The 22,104-nt window shown below is 33.8% G+C and overlaps 1 protein-coding gene across 1 annotated transcript in view; it reads right to left on the reverse strand.

Moving 5' to 3' along the window:
* LOC134841439 (mutS protein homolog 4-like) overlaps positions 1–21,918 on the reverse strand; it is a 49,868-nt gene extending 27,950 nt beyond the window's left edge. The window contains exons 1-3 of the mRNA XM_063857436.1: positions 21,780–21,918; positions 3,711–3,861; positions 3,016–3,158 (exon numbers count right to left, since the gene is read on the reverse strand). Coding sequence (XP_063713506.1) covers positions 3,016–3,099 — 84 coding nt within the window. The 5' untranslated portion in view covers positions 3,100–3,158; positions 3,711–3,861; positions 21,780–21,918. The remainder of the gene's footprint in view (positions 1–3,015; positions 3,159–3,710; positions 3,862–21,779) is intronic.
* Positions 21,919–22,104: the final 186 nt, after the last annotated feature.

Here is a 22,104-nt window from a genome sequence, read left to right on the forward strand (position 1 = left end):
CGGCAAAATTCTTAACTCCTAAAAATACCCTGAGAGAGCCTCACTACAGAGATGGTAATTTCAAGTTTTTTGAAGTTTTTTATATCAAATTTTGAAAAAATAAAAACGTCATATCTCGAAAAAACGATTTGAGCAGCCATAATCAAAGGCAAGATTCGCAACCCCAGTGACTAGCCTCACAAAATCTAACAACAGGATTGAGTTGTTTAATTTTCGGAATTTTTTTTACAATCTAAGTTTTTGAAGAAATAATAAAAAAACGTCATATCTCGAAAACTAGAACGATTTGAGCAGCCATAATCAAAGGCAAGATTCACAACCCCAGTGAGTAGCCTCACAATATCTAACAACAGGATTGAGATCCTCAATTTTCGGTTTTATTTTACAATCTAAGTTTTTGAAGAAATAATAAAAAACGTCATATCTCGAAAACTACAAGGATTTGAGAAGTGAGAATTTGAAGCAAGATTCACAACCCCTCAGAGTACCCTGGGGGTTGCAACACATGCAAAAATAATACGTATAAAAAGCTTAAACATTGCGAGATAGTGAAGCCCGCATTTAAATATATAATAGATAGATAGATAATAGATGAAAGTTAAAAAATTAGGCGACGGGTAGACAGACATAATCAAATTAATTTTAAAAGCAGGTATACAGACAGACAGACTTAATTTGGCCTCAAAAAAATACTGACAAATTAATGACCTTGCGAAAAATTTAATGAAAAATTTTCTTAAGCATTGCAATATATGCTATAGCTTAAACATGAAAAAAGTCTTTCGTTAAACATGCAAGATTATTATGCTTAAACATGGGATATAGCTGTCACTCGCATTTAAATATATTACTAGCGTGAAACGCACCTCCGGTACTCATGATAAACCGCATTTATTGGAAATAGGATCTGCATGCTTTGAGTTTGCTTTGACAGCTTCCAATTACAGGGTTGGTAATTACAAATTTTGCTAAAATTTTATTCAAGTTTTTTAAACAAATTTTGAAGAACCATAAAATTTTGTGAAGTTTTATATAAGTTCTTCGAAAAACTTAAAATGAACTAAAAAAACGTCATATCTGGGAAACTGAAAGCAATTGAGCAGTCGCATTTGGACGCAAGATTTACAACTCCTGAGAGTACTCTTACAGTACCCAACTACAACGTTGGGAAACTCAAATTTTGAGAAACATCACCTTAAGTTTTCTAAAAAGAGGTATTTTGTTTTGAAAACCAGAAAAATTTCACATCTCCAAAACAACCAAGATTTGAGCCATCTTATTAGATGGCAATAATCGCAATCTTTGAAAGTACTCTGACAGCACACAACTACAGGGTTGGGAATTTCACTTTAGTGAACTCTTTTGTAATTTGAGTTTTCTGAAAATTTCCAAAAAATCACAAAAATCGTCGTATCTCTTTAAGTAAAAAGGTTTGAGCATTCTTAATTGGAGGCCAAAATTGCAACTCCTGAGATTACTCTGACAGCCCCAACTACAGGTTAGGAATTTCAAACTTTGAAAAGAAAATTAATTTAATTTTCATAAATAAAAAAAATCACAAAAAAGTCATATCTGGAAAGCTGCAAGGTGATGAGCAGTCATATTTGGAGGCAAAATTCACAACTCCTGAGAGTACCCTGAAAGAGCCTCACTACAGAGATGGTAACTTGAAGTTTTATAAAAAAAATTTATACTCAAGATCTCTGAAAACTTTTTTGAGAAAATACTGAAAACCGTCATATCTCGAAAACAACAAGTTTTGGAGCAGACATATTCAGAGGCAAGATTTGCAACAGAGCCTCACAACCGAGATGGGAATATCAAATTTTGTGAATTTTTTTATATCTAAATTTTCTGAAATTTTTTTAAATCCTAAAAAAACGTCATATCTCGAAAACTACAAGGATTTGAGCAGCCATAATTATAGGCAAGATTCGCAACCCCTGAGAGTACCCTCCCAAAATCCAACAACATTTAAAATCGAAGTTTTTGAAAATTTTTTAAGAAAAAAAACATAAAAAATGTCATATCTCGAAAACTACAAGGATTTGGTCATTCATATCTGGAGGCCAGAATCGAAAAACCTGGGAAAACTCTGCCAACATCCAACTATTGGGTTGCTAATTACAAACTTGATGAAATAAAACCTGAATTTATACGGGAAAACCGAAAAAAACCTTAACCATTGCAATATACGATATAGCTTAAACATGAAAAAATTCTTTTGTTAAAGATGCAAAAAAATACGTTGAAAAACCTTAAACATGGCGAGATTGAGAAGCCCGCATTTAAATATATAATAGATAATAGATTTGACAGAAGAAAATTTTTAAAAAATTAGGAGACGGGTAGACAGACACAATCAAATTAATTTAAAAAAAGCAGGTATACAGACAGACAGACTTAATTTGGCCTCGAAACAAATTGCTGAAAAACTAACGACCTTGCCGAAAACTAAACGAAAAAATTTTTTCTTAAGCATTGCAATATATGATATAGCTTAAACATGAAAAAACTCTTTTGTTAAACATGCAAAATTATTGTGCTTAAAAATGGGAAATAGCTGTCACTAGCATTTAAATATAGTATAGATTATAGATATTGATAGATAGATAAGAGTATTCAGCTCCTAACCAGAGACACAAAACAGTAAAAAAAAACAGTAGGGTTGATCTTTAAAAATGTATACCGGAAAATAGCACCAAATTGTGACACTTAGGGGAGTAAGGCCGTCGATCTCCTTGTCTCCCCCAAATCCTTTATCTAAATTTATTGTAATGATTGCTACCTTTTTAAATGTTTTTTCACAGCAGTTTTGTTGATCTAATAGATTTTTGGGTATAAACCTTTGATATGGGAAACTTAAGACCAACATCTTTGCAAAAATTTCTATGGGTTACATTCTTATGAATTGTGCTAGGCTAAGCGAATTTGCAATCTCTGATGAATACTGATTGGTTCTCACTAGTCGTCTATCAATTCAAATAACTGCAAAAAAATTTCAAATTTTTTAACCAGCAAAAAGAACTGGGAGGAAGGTGAGACTTTGAGACGCAGTTTGAGATTGTAGTCCGTTTCGTATTGGCTCCTAAGACCCATCGCATCACTCCATACACTGTCGTACTTGCAGCGCAACACGCCCAGAAATTCACTCTCGCCTAGAAGGAAAAGGAACTCATATTCTGCTTTTCAAATCTTTACAAAATCCAGATTAACTACACATGAGCTCGGAGAACTTCCTGTATGTCCAAATTCGCGTGGGAAAAACCGAGCTGGAATTTTGTTCCCACTCTTTCAGAGTGCTCACACAAACTGCTGCGTTCTAATTACGCATAGCGAAGTTTCAAGGAAAGGCAGTGAGTGCAGTTGTAAATCAACCAAAAAAACATACACAAACGCACGATAGCCGGAAAATTACATTATCCAAAGGTGAAAAGTTTGAGCAATCATTTTTAATTACAGTATACTTCTTTTGAAGACGTATTAATATTACATTTGATCCAGTCCCAACTTTCTTTCACAACAGCTGGTAAATTTCTATTAAGGCTACTTGTTTTACTGCTGACCAAACAAAAACAGCTAGTGCTGACAAAACAAAAGCAGACGAATTCCGGCCTACTGCTGACAAAAAAAAGCAGGCGAATTCCGAGAACTGACTGTAAGATTTTTTTAACTGGGAAAAGTCTAGCTCCCGATTGAAAAATCCTTACTGGCAATGACAGCGGCTATTTTGTGGGACAGATCCACGATAGCCGATCCGGATCCAGTAGCCGTGCTCACATGTATGTCTGGTCTGATGATGGTCCTAAGAGATGTCAAAAGTTGCTCCGCTTTCCCGTCTTCTAACAGAGACACAGCAGTCTGGAAAATAACGAATGGTCAGCAAGAACAACCATAAAAAGTAAATTTTGCTACTCTACATAATGAATCCCACAATGGTAAACTGCTTGAATGAGAAGAAAAATTCACTAGATATAAACTCAGCCTACAAAAATCAAAAGAAAAATGATAGTTTGACTATTAAACTTTCCAATAAGTATATTTGACATACGCTAAACGGGCAGAAAATAAAACTGAAATTTGATATGCTAATGAACACATTACATGATGAAATCTGCAGACAAAAGAAAGAAAGAATACATTTCTCATGAGTTATTATATACTTGTTTAATTTGCTTTTACTCATGAGAAATAAATTTGATTGTTTTATACCTTCAACTTTAATTACACCCCGAGAGTACAGCAAACGGGCTCGATAGGTCTCAAAACTCTTCCCCGAGTTAGCATAAAAAGACATTTTATAATCATCAAGGTTTATAACAATTAAGCACATCATAAACAACAAAAAACACAAAAGTTACAATTTTAAAAAATTTCTCTTAATTGAAGATTTCTTACAAGATGGATTAGTGACTCAACCTCGATTGAGTAAAAAGAAAACAGGAACCAATGATGAAGGAAATGGTTCATTAATTTCGAGAATTTTGCTTTTGATCGGGTTAAAAAAGAAAACGTTTTTGTAAATTTCGGTTCGAAAACTCGCTAGTGGTAGGCGCCTCAATCCGATCCGGTTTTAATATATTTCTTGAACTTGTTTACTTTTATATTGCTGCTTCTTCAAACTGTTAAATATTCCTAAAGCCTCAATAACACAAATAGAATTGATTGGAGACTTTTTTGGACAGATGACACCCAACTGAGCACATGGGCAGCAATAAGTGAACAAGTTCGAGAAAGTTTCAGTTCATAGCAGATCACAGAAATCTAATTTCAGTAGCTTAATAAAGAAAACTAACCTATTGCGCGAAGATATACTTAAAAAATTCCATGCTGTTACTGATATCAGAAAACTTAAGGTCATGATGAAAAAATTCAATTTCAATAATTGCTAATGAAGTAGGTTCTTGCGGTAAAATATTTTGTTTCAAAAGAGAATTCAAAAGTTTTAATGCACGGAACTGAACAGGGCACCTTTCAATTCTTGTAAATCGACTTAACATTTGAACTGTAAATAAATTATCAAGAAACTCTGCAGAATGAAGATTAGCAAACGAGCGCGAAACAAATTTCAATAGTTCGTAAATGTGCAATTCATATACAGTTAAAACTTTAATTATAACAAAAAGTTCCTCCGAATGAGCAAATTTTCTTCTAAAATAAATAAGCTTTAAGATTTTCTTTTGCAATAAAAAGACATCGCTTAGATTAGAAAAACTTGTACTCCCATAGACTAAAACTCCATTTGAATAAATGGAGGTACGTTCCTTTCAAAACCAATCAATTGCTTTCTTGGTACCCAATGCCTTAGCTTACAAATCACACCCCATTGCTTCCCTAGTCATGAAAGCACATAATCAACATGTGATTTAAATGACTAAAGCGAATCAAGTTGATTGCCTAATTATTTACAGAAGTTACCTTTTTTTATCAAAGCATCACTCATCAAGAATTCATGTCCAATATTGACTCTTTGGTAGCTTAGATCCATTTGAACAATTCTATCGAGAATCAACGCAAATTTATTTGCATTTAGCCAGTTATAAGGAAAAAAGTGGACCCAAGATCGAACCTTGAGGCACACCGCAGCCAATTTTAATCCAATTTGATGAAATATCGTCAATTTCAAGCCGTTGGTATCGGTCTCTTGAAAAACTTTTGAACCATTTGTAACAATTTTGTCCTGAGCCATAACTTTCATGATTAACGGTATCAATGGTTTTTTTAAATCCAAAAAAATGTCTTCGTTGCTTTCAATTTGTTGATTCTTAGTTTCTCAGTAAAATCGGACAAAACATCGACAGTTGAGTGCTTTTTCTGAATACCGAGTTGATTGCTATAAAATAAATCAGGATTTTTAAAGTATGCGTGAACTCTGTTGAACATTACTCGCTGAATTTTTTTGCTCCAGACTAAGAAAAGGGAAATTGGCCTATAATTTATTTCATCCGCTTTCGATTTTCCTTTATGAAGAGGAGTAAATTTTGCATTTTTAAATTCACATAGAAAAACTCCACTCGAGAATGTTTTATTAACCAAACTCACTAGTTGCTCAGCCACGGCTGACTTTGACACTTTGATGATTAGATTATTTAAATTGTCGTTTCCGATGACGTTTTTTTTTCAAGACTCAATTGTTTTGAATACTTCTTCAAATGTGACTTTTTGCAGATAAAACGAACGAGTGCATTCTTGAATAGGGTCTTGCCAATATTTGCAAAGAGAACCCTACGTTTTTCAGCAAAATCTGAATCAGTTGGTATGTTGTTACCTGTTTGAGCAAGAAACAAGAGGAGTGATGCTTTGATAGCTATTTTTACCAGCTAGTTCATTTAATATTGTAAACACACGCCTGGAGTCTCCGATACATCACTCAAACTTTGAACGATAAAAATAACTTTTACTTTTTATGATTTCGTTTTCTACTTTCTGGCGCAAAACCTTAAACCTGATAAGAAGCTATAATTTTTTGTTCAATTACAGTGCGCTTAGTTGCGTTTGACTCTTAGATTTTGTACTCTATTGGTCATCCATCCAACATCATTGACCGACTTGCACTGTTTTCTTCGAATAGGAGCAAATGTACTAATTACAGTTAGAAATGTTGCATGAAACTGTAACAAATTATAAAAGATAGATTTAAGTCTCGAATTCGTGACTCATACGAAAAAAACTTCTTCACTAAATTAGTATCCTTAAGGAAAGATGTATCTCGAAACCTTTTTGTTTTGATGCTTTCCGGAACATTGTTATATTTTTATTTGAGTAGAATTGGATGGTGATCAGTGAAATTTTGGTGATTAACAACAGAAACTGAAAAACCAGGGACGTTTAGAGAACGAAATGATCAATGCACGGTTGAGAAATTTCACAAAACGGGTTGCTTTATCTGGGAGTAATTCAAATCATAGCTTTTTATTAATAACAGTATTAAAATCCCCATAATAAAAAATGGTGTATCAATGGATGCTATATGCTCTAGAAATGATTCAATGATACTCCAGACAACAGTTCATTGCTTTCAATTTGTCAGAATTCTTTCGAAGTGAGCGAACATTTATGTTAGGTAAGGTAATCTCACAGTTATGTGTCTTGTTTTGGATTGAGGGACGGAAAAATCTCTTTTATAACAATTTATCACAGCACCGAAAGTATAATTCTTGATTTTTCCTTCTTCGAAAAATTGATCAATCTTGTGCATCCGTTGGTCTTCCTTCCACTGATAGAAAATGGGACCTTCTCTCGTCCTTGTAGAGCCAATTCTTGAATCATTCTTCAATATGTTGAAAAAATTAAGCCGCGCTTTACTGATATCTTCAAATAATCGCACTCGGTTGAACTCCAGAATGTATTTCAAGCCTCGTTTCTTTTCGAGTAAGTTAATCTTGACGCATCTCCGTGAAAACAAAACTTAAAGTTGATAGGTCGCTCTCCGTTGCCACGAGAGGGAAGCCGATGTGCAATTGATGTCTTTGATGACCAAATTAGCATTTACCACTCGGGTCAACTCGACCACTTTGTGCTGAGTAACCTCTTGCTGCTCGAAAAGTCGATTTCCACTCTGTTGGCTTTCTTCGGATACTGCAATGACTTTCACAATATCTCGAAGATTTTATGACTCCAGCCACTCAGCCTGTGGAAGAGTTTTCAACGTTGACAAATTGTTTGTTCGGCTATCTTCTCATTTAATTTTATGTTCGTGTCAACAACCACGTTTATTTTACACACAGCCGATGCTGTAATTCGCAAACACGTGTGGACGTCAAACAGTAGCTATAAAATTGTTTAAAAAAACGTAAGAACAAGAAAAATAATCCAAATTTGCTCCATGATTGCTTGTAAATCTGCAAATACTTGCCACTAATAAAGCAGATAAAACAGATGCTACTTAGTAGCCAATACTACGAGCACTTATAATTGCGCGTGACATTAGAAAACATAGTAAATTTGCAAAACCACACTACGCTCGCTAGCTCGCGTATAAGTTAGGATTTTCAGATTTAATTTCGAATGTCGAACGTAAAATATAAATCAATACATAGTAACAATTCCAAGGACAAATATTAACCTCTTGGGCCTTAACACAAAACAGCTCAACAAAAAAGATGGTTATGCAAAACTTCCGCCTGAACTAGTCGACGCCAAAAAACTAATTCACAACCGGTGAGAATTTGTGTTCAAGAATAATACGTGAGTAGTATATGAGTGAGGGAGAGTGGGGGGGGGGGGGGGGGTGGTTGGTGACCTCCATGTATTAAGATAGGCTATAGAGTATCCGGTCACCAACCTATGTATTAAGATAGGGAATAGATTTCCATTGTATTAAGATAGGGAATAGGTTTCCCAATGTATTAAGATGGTAAGGTTTCAGATGGTAAGTTTCAGAAAAAAATTTTGGCGCCCGATCTTACCATTTTTTAAGATTCTCTACACCAATGCGATAGGTTTTAGATTTTTTCATTGTATTAAAATACGATTTTTATTTTGTTTTAAACCATTAGAGTTTAAATTGAAAGTATCTGAAACTATGCTGAAACCTAACTGAAGCTTCAAAGAAGAAATAAAGTTTTTCAGAAAAAAAAATTAAATTACTGTGAATTGTTATAATACAGTTGAAAAGTTGACTAACATATAAATCATTGTATGGTATGAAGTTTTACTACAGTTTATAGAATAAACTTACAAATTCAAGGGCTTAGTATGTATTCCATCATTAAGTACCTCCCTTTTCGGGTAAAAAAAACTGAGTCCTTTTTTAGTTTGTTCATATGTTCCAACTAAATGGTTGGAGGTTTTGAATCCGCGATTGGTCGACTTCAAATTTACAGCTTCGTCAAGAACTCGTCTGTGTTTAGACATTGGTCCATCCCCAGTGTCTTCTAGCGTTCTTTTGTTGAGCCCTTTGCTGCTAAATTTGAATTTGTCGCTCTTACTATCATAGCAGCAATACGTCTTGCTGCACAGGCACAACATTTCAGTACAGCGAAATTCTTCTTTGAATAATCCAGGTTCTCGTTTGTCATGCTTTTTGTGAACAGCGCAGCATGTACGTGGAAAAAAGTTCTTATCTGCATCAGCTACAAAGTCATCTCTACAATCATTTCGACGAATAAGTGTCCACTTAGCTTTCTTCTCTGGTAATATACAATCGTCCAGGTTATCTTCTGCTAATGCAAGATACAAAGAGTCCGTATCCATCTCCAACTCCTCGAATTTATTCTCATCGCAATACTTGTGGAAGAAGTTGTAGTATAACTCCAACATTCGAAGTTTGGCGTATTGAAGAATGAAAAAACCTACAATAATTGGTTCTCTATGTTCAATTGTTGACTTCAATAGTTCTACTTCATATAAGTCCTTTTTCACAATATTCAATCGCTTGAAAAACTTCTCATTTATTGCTTTGTGTGTCTTCTCATCGCCGAGATATTTGGTTATCGTGTGTCTGGATCTGTCCATAATTTGATAACCGTACGAACTGTTACCGAGAAGCTTCATCGTCTCAGCAACAACTCCAGAATGTGGATTCTCGTCTCCTTCTCGTCGAGCATCAACAACAGATTGAACAAATTTGTTGAAACATTTCCTAGGTGTGTAACAAACAAATCGATAAATTTTTGTACATTGAAGTCCAAGACTTAGATAAAAGTTAAGAAGAGGTGTGATGATTGTACCATTTTCTAATTTAAAACTGGAAATCAACATTCGTTGTGGGTTTTTCAGCAAATCGTTTTCTTCGGCATAGTTTTTCATGTATTCTCCAATATCGTTTCGGGAGACGTCAATGTTTTTGAACATTGGAGGAAAAATTGAAAATGTAGGCTTCAACTCGTCAGGAACTATTAAATCGCATTGCACAACACCAAAAAGAGATCTGTTCTTTATTTTTTCAAGTAAAGAATCAGTAGACAAAGGTCTTTTGTAAGGAAAATTTGTCTTGACATGATTCTTGATTGACGAATCTGTTTTGAAATGCTTCCACCACTCACACTCCCACATTTCCTGAATTTTGTAGCCTCTTTCTTTTATGTACTCTCGTCTCAACTCATCCATTTCTCGCTTCTTATTTCCCCTTTCAAGATCTTGTTCTGACAACGATGGACGGGTTTCTTGACATGAGCAGAAATGATAGTAGCAACCCATAGCTTCAAATACTGTTTTACAGTGATCACAGTAACCATCAACATGAAAACAGTCAATTTTTTCTGCTTTCCGGTTGTGTCAAAACTCTGAATTTTACACTCTGGTCTCAATTCTTGATAAAAGGACATAACCATGTTCTCGAAATTTCTTGTTCTGTTATTTCTAGCTTCAAAACGATCAGTTTCAGAGTCATACTCCCATCTTGTGTAAAGTCCGGTTGGCATCTCTTGACACATTGAGAATGGATATAATTGGCTAGCGTCAATTCCAACAATTATCTTACAAATATTTGACGAGTTACGAATATAAGTTTGATCGACAACAGCTTTTCGCGTAAAAACTATTGATGGACCACCAGTCATGTCTTCTCTAATTTTCTCACATAAATCTTTATCTCCTTCAAAGAACGGGTAAAATTTGTGATTTGTCGACTTGTGTAAGCAGATATTTGCAAGATTTGGAAGCGTGCATCCCAGTTTCAGCATGTCAATTCTCTTATCATGGTAAAACTCTATCATTTTTTGCATAGCTTCAAGAGTAGGAACTACATCTTTGTTGTTGTACCACCGTAAGAAGTCTTTGAAAGTAATCATACTTTGTTGTTCCCAGATGTTTTTCAAATACGAGTAATTTTCAAAACCTGTTGGTGGATTTGATTGAATACGCAACTTTTTCAGCGCACTTTGTTGATCAAGTCCTCCATTAACCAGTTTTTGGTAATCGTTGAAATCTTTCTCGAGAGGGTTGTGGTTTCTCAGTTTGCTGAAAAAGGTTTCATATGGAGGCAACTCCGTACAGTCAAGCTTGTCTGGACTGTCAAACCATTCGTAAGGGAAAAAACCTTTGGTCTCACTTGCTTTATAGGCTTTCAGAAACGTATCCAATGTTGTTGCCCCTCCAAGAAATTTCATTATGTCCAAAAACTGAACATCTCCAAATTTGAATGATATGAAGTCATTTGCTTTTTTAATGACTGTAGGTTCGATTTCTTTATCACATATAAGGTATGGAATCAAATAAGATTTGATAAGGTTCAGATCGTATCTGCCGCTATTGAAACCGAACACCGGTAAGGTATTAACATACCGCTCTAAATGCTGTTTCAAGTCGATCAACTGATTTTTTTGAATTCTCAAGAATTGTATTGACATGTCATCTTCGTCGCCATCCTCAACACATTCATCTTCATAATCGAAGACTTCTAGTCTTTTAGTTAAAGTTCTAGCATTAAGCTTGTCAAAGATCTTTTTGACTCGATCATTGACAGTGTTTTCGATTTCTTGAAACTTGGTTCTCATTTGTAGTTTACTTTTTTCAGCCAGAAGTTCCAAGCTGGAAACAAAAGCAATTATTAGAAGTTCTGGATCTTTTTCACACAAGAAAATTGGAGCATCTTGCAGATTTGAAGATATTGATACGGAAATAGGGACATGTTTTCCAATCCAAGTAGTTGTTTCAGTTGCTTTCAATTCTTCTGTGGGAACACAAATCGATTCGAAGTCAAAAACTGCAACATTGCTAAACAATTTCTGATCTTCAGTGTAGGGAATGTTGAAGCCATCCAATTTCTCGAATATTGTTTCCCGTAGTGTGTACGCATTTTTGGGATAAATATGTCGCACTCGATCTTTACAAGTTAGAAGATGTCGGTTGAAGTTGTCTGATCTGTTGAAGAAACAGACACAGCTAGGACATCGAAAACACTTGAAGAAGGAATCAATATCATTCGTGTGAATAATATGGTTGTTGAATCTTAGCAATTTCATCGTTTTTTCAAATTTTCCAATACTTCGCCTGGCTAATTCTCCAACATATTCTCCTTCTTGAATATCAAAATCGTAAATGAATATGTTTCGTTCAACTATTCCCTCTACAACAGGTAAATCATCGATTGACATTCCATGAAAATTCTTCGGATCGTACCCAGATTTTGATATAAACTCTGTAAACAGCTGAGATGTATGAGCATCGAGGTTACTATGACCATGCAAATACATTTTTAACGCACGGAAAAGACAAAGATGATCTTTGTATGGTTGTTTATCTTTGTCCGATAAAAGACAGTTTACTTGCGTATGTCGTAGTAAAGGTTCAGGCAATACAGAGTCTGGACATCCCATTGGGATGTTTTTCAGTAGTGCAGCAAAAATAGTAACATTTGTGATCAACGTGAACCTCCACTTTGTGTTCTGAAGTTCTTGGGTGCATTGCTCCACGATATCAAACGTTTCAACTTTTCCCTGGATTGTAATCAAATCCGCTTTCGTACACAGTAAATGCGATTTTTCGAACAAAGTATTGTTTTCGTGTGCATAGTAATACCGATATTCTCCCGTTTCGACATTACGGAGAACAAATCCAAGAGCAATATTGATTTTTGCAGCGGAATCTAGCTTGTTGAAGACTTCTTCAAGCTTCTCGTTGATAATCTTGGTATCTAACTTTGACATTTGAAAGTTAAATACCTTATGCCTCCCATTCTCCATCTCAGTGTCCACCAAGAAATGCTGACAAGCACTCAACTCCTCTTTGAGTTTCTCTCCATCTTCCCCTTCCTCCTCGACAATCTTGTTCAAGTCTGCCACCGTATCACTTGGTTTCCGTTGTTTCGCCCCATGTTCTTTTCTCCGATGTTCTTGGAGAGAGAAGTAACTCGGAAACTCCTGCTCACAAGACGAGCAAACCGTTGATTGCTTGGAAGTTGATAGAGCATGCTTTTTGGCCACGTGATAATTCATTTCCTGTTGATTGTAAGTAATACCTACATACCTACATTCGGAACAAGAAATAACTCCTCGCACGCAATTTTTCCTATGTCGAGCTGCATGCGCTCTAACATACAAGCTTCCACAATCCCCACACTGCACTTTCTTGTTTCTATTCAGCGATGGCATCTAAAAATGGGAGAAAATTTTAAGTCTCAATATAAAGGGAATGGAACTTGGTACATATCAAAGTGGGAGATTTAAAATATCCCAAAAAAAATATTAAATTTTTATACTTACTTTGAATTGTTAAAAATATTTGAAATTTATTTCAAGTAGTTATACAAAGTATAGAGCAGTTGCTTTTAACGTAAAGAAAATCAGAATGAAATAAGTTTTATTTACTGTTCCTTGGGGAAAATCAACCAATCACAAATGAGTATTCTTTTAGTAACACTGTTTGTTGGAAATCAACCAATCAGAATCGAGCATTTCCTAAAAGTGAACTGTTGATTATTTAAGAAAAAAAACCTTAATCATTATTTGAAAAATGTCTATCAAAAAACATTTGAGCTTCCTCGAGTTACTTTATAAGAAAAAAGAAAAATTCCAATTGATTTTCTTATTGATGAAATAGATGTTGACTCTTACTTTTTTCATAATTTTTTGGACGTCTTTATTGTACAAAATAAAGTTATCCGACTAAAAAAAGGTCTCTTCAGAGAAACTTACTCAATCAAAGAGTTTACTTTTGATTCACATATTGCGTATCAAAGTTTTGAACTTACGGCTGAATTACACCTCACAAGGAAAGAAATTTTGTTTATTCTCGAGAATTTGAAATTGATCAAAAAGTCGTACGATAATATATCAAAAACTCTTTTTATCCCCTATCCAAAACCCAAATTTGTAAAAACACCTCAGCAAAGTTCTTTATTCCTTCATTTCTTTAAAGATTTTCAAAGTTCAAAATCCTGCTTGATTCGGTTTGGAATCAGATTTCCAGAAGTCTGCTTTGAAAACTTCGTCAACTTTGAGTTATCCTCCCAAATTTACTTAAAAATTAAAGAACTTGACTATCTACTTAAAAATCAGCAATTTCTCATTGATTACATACAAAAAATTCAATTAACTTGATGAAAAAAGTTGCAGAGATGTTACTTTTATTAATTTTCTTTCTTTTGCTACTTATATCAGCAATATTTCTTATTTTTACTGCAAACAACTTTTGGTCATTAATTTTTGCAATTGCTTTTGTGTATATTTTTTCTTATTTGGAAGATTTAAGTCCTTAAAAGTGTCTTCTTATTGGATACGACAACTAGATTCAAAAAAAATGATCATTTTTGTGATTGGAAACGAAAATACCCAAAATGGAGCTTTGTTTCCGATTGGACACAACTTTTATTCAAGAATCCCATAAAAGGAAGCTGAAATCTGATTAGACACGACTACAATCCAAATAAGGAAAATCAATTCTGATTGGTTAAAACCACACATTCGAGTTGAAGGTAGCCCTAACTCCTAACTAAAAATCATTTTATTTTCAACTTAACTACCGTCAACTACCTGCTCTCTCAGCTCTAAATATCTCATTTTCAACTTATCTTCCGTCAACTACCCCTCTTTCAACTCTTTCTTATTTTTACTCTTGTACTCAATTTATTGCTCAAAATGATCTTCTCAGTGCAAAACTGCCACCTCATGTACTCTGTAGAATTTTCACCTGATCTAGTACAAATTCAAGTGCGAGAAACAGTCTCTGGAGTTTTCTGGCACGAATGGATATACCAATCCAAGTCTGGCACATGGTGGAAGTGATGCGAAGGGATTTCAACGAACATCATATGATGCAAGTTCCCATCACAGAGAACCAACTTGGAACAACGCAAATGATGGGGGAAGTTTCTGATCATGTGGGAATGAGTTATCCCGAGATTCCGGACTCAAGATATTTGGCTCAGCCAGTCGACGACTTCCTCTTTCCTTGGGAGGAGGAAGGATCAGTCGAAAACCCCATCACAATAGATGAAGATGAGGGATTCTCAGAAACAATGACGCCTCAAAACACTCCTCCACAACAACCACCAGCAATGGAACCTCGTCCAGCTCTGCGTTCTATAGAGAACCTCCAGAACTCTTCTGCTGCTCGACAGCTCTTTGAGTAAATTTTTTTTGTAAATAAAGGTTGTTTGGTTTTGACTTCGTTTTTTGTAATTAATTTCTTCAATTTCATTTTAATTATGAGATTAGATGAGAGGTTCAAGGTAAACCATTGAAAAACAATTAGAACTTAGTTAAGTGCTCCTCGCACACATGTTAAAAAATTTGATTAATTTTTGCACAAAAATTCAGAAAAACACTAGAAAAACTGTACACAAGTAAGAAGTTACCTAATCGATATTGCATCTTGTACACACTTTTAGCCTTTTGTAGAAAAAATTGAAACACTTTTCGCATTTTGTCGAAAAAAAAGTAAAACACTTTTCGCATTTTGTCGAAAAAATTGAAACACTTTTCGCATTTTATCGAAAAAAGTAAAACACTTTTCGCATTTTGTCGAAAAAATTGAAACACTTTTCGCATTTTATCGAAAAAAGTAAAACACTTTTCGCATTTTGTCGAAAAAATTGAAACAATTTTCGCATTTGTAGTGAAAAAGTGAAACACTTTTCGCATCTTGTTAAAAAAAGTAAAACACTTTTCGCATCTTCTCAAAAAAGTTGAAACACTTTTCGCATTATGTCAAAAAAATTGAAACACTTTTTACAACTTGTTAAAAAAATTGAAAAGTTTTTTGCAACTTTTTGAAAATCAAAAGAAATATTACATCTTTCTTACATGTTTGAAAATTTTTTTGCAAATGTTTTTGACAACGGTGATTTTTTTTCGGTAATTAATGGTGACTCTAAACATATGAGAGAAAATAGATGGAATATCAGAAGTTCTTTATTGAAAAATTGACATGATCACTATTTACAAATCCATAACCATCAATAAAACAGTCAATTATTTTTAACAAATCATGTTCATATTTCGAGTTTTGTACTTTACGAACTCTTTCTAGAAAAGCTGAACCATTAGTTTGTGTGGAAGCTAGTTTCTGGTTAGAACATAAACAGTGATGTTTGAATTTTTTGCGTAAAAGTCTTTTCTTTGCAACACTTGGCATTTTTTCTGCTCCTTTCCATTTCAAATTGTGATGAACAGTGCGGTCAAGTTGATTGAAAACTTCGCCAGTTGATGAAATAACATTCGAATAAAATCTGTATTTGTACAGAGTGTAAAGACAATCGATAATTTGGTATGTGAAATGAAAATTACCCAATCGTTGCAAAATTTGATCGAAAGATGAACCAATCAGAAGTATGTGGAACTTACAATTTTCCAAAGAACAGTAAGAATTGTGGGTAGAGACATAAAAATTATTGGTTACTATATACTTTTCGTAAAAATCACTGGAAACGGAAATAAATAGCGATTTTTGACAATACTCTGAATAAAAGCTGGGAAGAGCTTGACACATAGCTGCAGCCATCTGAAACAATGATTTTTGCTGAGAATTGGGGATTTATATAGGAACACTAACACCTACACAATTCCATATTTGGAAATTTCCCTCAAAAATTCCAATTATAGTTCTATTTCCTTTTATGGTTCAGTGAATGACTCATTTTGTTTACTTTCAATTTCATTTAATCTCAAAATCATTTCTCTCATTTCTCTTCATCTGATCGGTCTGTTCTTCAAAAATGTTCTCAAGAAAAGACACAAGTCTCAATTACATTGAATTCTCAAAAATCAAACAAGAATTGGGAGATTTGCTTGGTCCCAAAAATCCTAAAAACGGAAAATTTATTTTGAACCCTGCTTTCAACTATTCAAGAAAAATGAGTTGGGACAACTCGAAAAAAGACAGCAAGTCTATCTTGGTGAAAAAGAAGGAAGAGCAATCTCAGCAATTAGAAATACTGTTATTCACGCTGCTGAAAACCTTGGACTCATTCCTATATTGGAACTCACTTCTGACAAAGAGTCAACTATGGATCAGGAGCTTGCCAACTGCAACAAAGTGTATGACATATCAACATACAATAGAAGACAAGTTTGTGTCACGATCAAGAGGTACAATATTAAAAAACCTCCCTACATTCAGATTCGACTGTTCACCGCAAAAGAGAATGAAGCAATGAAACAAGTTGCCTATGTCAACTATACTTTGAACGAATTCAAAGAACTGTCCCAAATTTTGGGAGACTTTATGTTTGTTTAGAACTGTAATGTACAATAATTTGTGTTATTTATGTTTTTGTCTTGTAATTTAACAATTTATCCTCAAAATCATTTTTCATTTAGTATTGGTGTTGAACAGCATGAGTTGGAATATTGGTTTTTCAAGAAATTTACTCGTAAAACTTCACAATAAATTGGGACTTTTTTATATTGTTCTAGAAGAAAAGTCCCAAAAAATTTCACTAACAATTATAGAATCTCAAAATTTACCAAACTTGCAAAATTTGGAGGTAGACTCACAAATATCTCACTTTGAGTGGACTCTGTATAATGGTAGAAGAAAAATTCACATAGGATACCGATCTGATACCAAAAAAATAGATCTTGTAGAATATCGTAGAAATGGAAATCAATGGAAAGATAATCAATCTTTACAACTACAAAGAGAAGAATATGATAAATTACTTGATATGCTTCCTTCATTACTAGGTTATGTAGAGACCTTCCAAAAATCTTGTATCATTATTGACGAATGCACTGTAGAAAATGAATGTACAGAAATTGAATGAAATTCGAAGAGTTTTTGAGATTATTAGGCAAGATTTCTCATCAAATACAAAAAGAAAAAAATTATTTCTTTGTACCTGTATTGTTTTGGACCCGGACATAAATTTAAAAGAAATGAACCAAAAATTTCCTTTTGGAGGACTAATTGGATACGGAAATTCCTGTATGGATTACTTTCTTGCAAACTCCAAAATTTTTAGACTACATGCAATTCTACATGACTCTGCTGGATCTGTGAAATCTACTACAAAAAAAGGTCTTGGGTATTGTTATGTTGCACCTAGTCTCCCCAGTTCATGCTTTCTTGGTCACGTGACTGGATTATTTTTCTGTTTATATGTTAAAATATTTGCTTCATCAGTATATGCATTGTTTGATTGTTAATCATTTTTAAACAAAAAACTTCAGAGAAATCAATTAACAGAATGAGTCTAGTTGTTTTGGATATTGAATGTATTGAAAGCAATATAGTGAAAGAATTAGGAGTTTATAAGGATGGACAAACAGAAGGATATTCCTTTCTTCCTCCCAAAAAATTCAAACCAACATCCCAATGTTTTTGGTGTACAGAGCATCTTCATGGAATCAATTGGAGCAGTGGTTACGAAAAGTATACTGAACTTGAAAAAATTTTGAAAAATCTAGAAGCCACAGACACGGAATTTTTTGCAAAAGGTTATGAAAAATGTAAGATTCTATCAGAATTTTTGGAAACAAAGATTATTAATTTGGATGACTACGCTTGCCCTAAAGTTCAGTTTTTGATATTCAAAGATGAAGAATATGATTGGAGGTGTAGCAACTACCCATTTCGTCATGCAAAAACTCTTCACTGTGCAGAAAGAAAAGCATTTGCATACGGAACATGGACTCGATGTTTTTTTAACAAATTGTAAATTATATTATTCTTAATGTACTACCTTTTTCAAACTTTAATTAAATTTCATTGTCAACTTTTTCTTTTTAGAGTTAAGATGGTCGATCAATGTGACAAGCCCGTAAATTTTGTTTTTGATGAAGAAAATCATGAACGAAAATCATGCAAATTGTTTGGACGTACATGTAATAGATCTCTTTTAGTTTTTTTGTGCCAATTTTTTGTTATAGTTTTGATGCTAGTATGTGCAATCGTTCGAACTATGTTATCCACAACATGTGAAGAAACAACAGTTTGGGTAGCTATTTTATCAAGTACAGTCGGTTATATTCTACCTTCTCCAAAGCTATGAATAAAATAATATCTACCAAAGAACGAATTTTTATTTCCCTAGTTGGACCAAGTGGATCTGGAAAATCGCATCTTATTTTTGATTGGTTGAAAATTGGTACTTTTCAACCAACTTTCGACAAAATATTTTATTTTTATCAACATTATCAACCTCTTTATAGTCAAATGCAAAGAAAAAACCTTAAATTTATCCAAGGAGTAGATTTTGACTTGATTGAAAATCTCCCCAATAATGGAACTAAGTATTTGCTTATATTTGATGATTCTTGTGAAGAAATTTCAAACTCCAAACAATTTGTAAAAATTGGTACTGCGGGGAGACACAGGGGTCTGAATACAATATACATCAAACACAATTTATTTCATCAAAGCAAATTAGGACGAGATGTAGAGTTACAAAATACACATATAGTCTTGTTCAAGTCGCCCAGGGATGTTTTACAAATCAATACATTAAGTCAACAACTAGGTCTAGGATCTAAATTGAAAGAGTGGTATCAAGATGCAACATCCGTTCCTTTTGGTCATTTACTTATTAATTTAACCCCAAAAACAGTTGATTCACTTAAGTATAGCACTAATAGTGGCTCAGTTCCAACAAAATTTTACTTACCAGCTGGAATAGAGACAAAGTTTTTGGACGATGAGTACACAATACGTCTCTATTCTCCCAATATTTCAAAAAATTTCCCTAAGGCTTCGAAAACAATTCATTCTCAATTGCCCAAAAGATTTCATTCAGTTTCTGAGCGAGTGTTTAGTAAACCTATTAAGAGGGGAGCTTAGTGATCTTCGGAAAGAAGACGTAGTAAAATATCGAAAAGAAATTTCAGAACTAACACAAAAAAGAACTCCTCTACACAAAAGAAGAATTATTTTAAGTTCAACTAGAGGGTTACAATTGATATCTATAATCACCCCTTTTGTCATTAAACGATTGACATAGTATGGAACAGTTTGTTGTAATTAATTCCGTACTCAGTTTATCAATCACAAAGTACACTTCCAACAAAACAAAAATTGGAACAAAAGCAAGAAAAAGAGGAGATTGTACCAAAAATTTTGATTCTGTTTACAGTGCTGTAAATGCGAGGTTGAAAACGAGCAAAAATAAGCATATTATTGATTTAATTTTGAATTCTCCTAGAATTAAACTCAGCCAGTCAGACAATATTATATTAGATAATCGAGATACAAAAGAATCTATTGTAGACTTTGTGTGTACACTAAAGCGAAAAAATACCGATTTTCCAGATATTTACTTTACTATTTTGGAAGCAACTCAACTTTCGCCTAAACTTGTTATTAACAAGAATGCCAAAGAAAAAGATAGAGGAACTTGGATCCCTTTCAAAATCTGAAAAGGTAAGACTAAACAGATTGTATTCTAGGGGCAGAGCTGCGTACGGTTCTATTCAAAACTTGAGTAAAGCGAGTGGTTTATCAAAAAAGAAAGTAGAAAAGTTTTTACAAACCAAGACATCGTATACAAAATTTGGTCCACCAATCAGGTCTTTCCGAAGACTTCAAGCGTTTCTAAATATATCAATGAAATCTGGTGTATGGACTTGGCTTTTGTAGACAAGTTAGCTAGTCAAAACCATGGAATCAAGTATTTATTAGTTGATTATTTATGTAATTGAACTTTTTAAATTCCTTAAATTTTTTTTACGAAAAGCATCTTAGCAACTAACCCTTTGATGAAATACGGAGAATGATGATGAAATATGGATGTTGTAGTCCCCCAATTGAAAGAATTAACGATAGAGTAGATAAATTTACGAAAATTGTAACCAACTTCTAGTAAATTGTATAATTTTCTTAAAAGTTTACTCTGAGAAAGATGGAAAAATTATTACACAAAAATATCAGATCCAAAAAAAATATGATACTATGTTTTTCTCAGTGTTAACTTTTACCGTGGCAGAGCAATTGATAAATTTGGATGATAATTTTTTGGAAAATTTGGAAATTTCAAAGAATTTTTTGGAAAATTTGGAAATTTCAGAGAATTTTTTAAAGATTAAAAACAAAGTGATAAAAGAGAACTGAAATGAATCGTAGCAAGAAATATGACAGAATAAATAAACCAGTTGAGGTAAAAATAAGTGAGATAATTATGTGAAAAAAGATAAAATAAGTCATAAAATTAACAAGTGTAATGAACCTGTCATCCGTTCTCCAGATAACCTGGGGAAAAAAGATTAAGTAGGATATAAAAGTAATCAACCGTGAGGAGCTGTCCAGATTCCCCTGATATCTCGTGGAGCGGAATAACTAACCTGTCAAAGATAATCCCCTCTTGACAATTTTCCCCAGATAACCTGAGGGAAAATAAATAACACGAAATAAGAATTTAAAAGATTCTTTCGAGAAAAAAAATATTCTGTGATATATTAGTTTATGATCCCATACTCTAAATCGAAACTTAATTTTCGTCGAAACTTACCATCCAAAAAATTTTTTTAGTTTTTTAATATAAAATTGTTTTTTCAAGATAAAAATGTATTTGCAAGTAAAACTTAAAAAATTTTCAAAAAATTTTCTGAAACTTACCTTCTGAAACTTACCATACCGAATTTTTGCAAGACGAGATAGTCCTTACATATCACAAATCGTAGAAAATGACTAAGAAACGCAAGTATTGGCAAAATCGAGCTCAAAAAATTCGGGCGCCAAAAATTTTTCTGAAACTTACCATCTGAAACCTTACCATCTTAATACATTGGGAAACCTATTCCCTATCTTAATACATAGGAAATCTATTCCCTATCTTAATACATAGGTTGGTGACCGGATACTCTATAGCCTATCTTAATACATGGAGGTCACCACCCACGCCCCCCCCCCCCCATCCCCCCACTCTCCCTCACTCATATACTACTTACGTGATAGTTTGTATTAACCTGGAAAATGTTGGATTTTCCGCATTTGATGTAGTCGAGGAGAGACGGAATAGCCTCTAGGCAAGCCTTCAGTTGGAGGAAGTGTACAATCAGTTTCCCATTCAATTGCTCCTCCCATTGATCCCCTGAGAGAGTGATGGTCGTTCAAGTTTTCATACTCGTTCATTATTAGCCGTGAATTTTTGTACTTAAGCCGTATGTTTAAAGAAGTTTCGCTCCCCAAATTAAAACTTCAAACAGCGATTTATTACCTTGCGATTTCACTTTTTTAATGTATCATTCTACGCTCAAAAATTGACCCTCTGCGAACAGAAAGTTTTCATAT

This window comes from Symsagittifera roscoffensis, chromosome 1 (assembly GCF_963678635.1).
Source record: "Symsagittifera roscoffensis chromosome 1, txSymRosc1.1, whole genome shotgun sequence".
In the NCBI taxonomy this organism is placed as follows: domain Eukaryota; kingdom Metazoa; phylum Xenacoelomorpha; order Acoela; family Convolutidae; genus Symsagittifera; species Symsagittifera roscoffensis.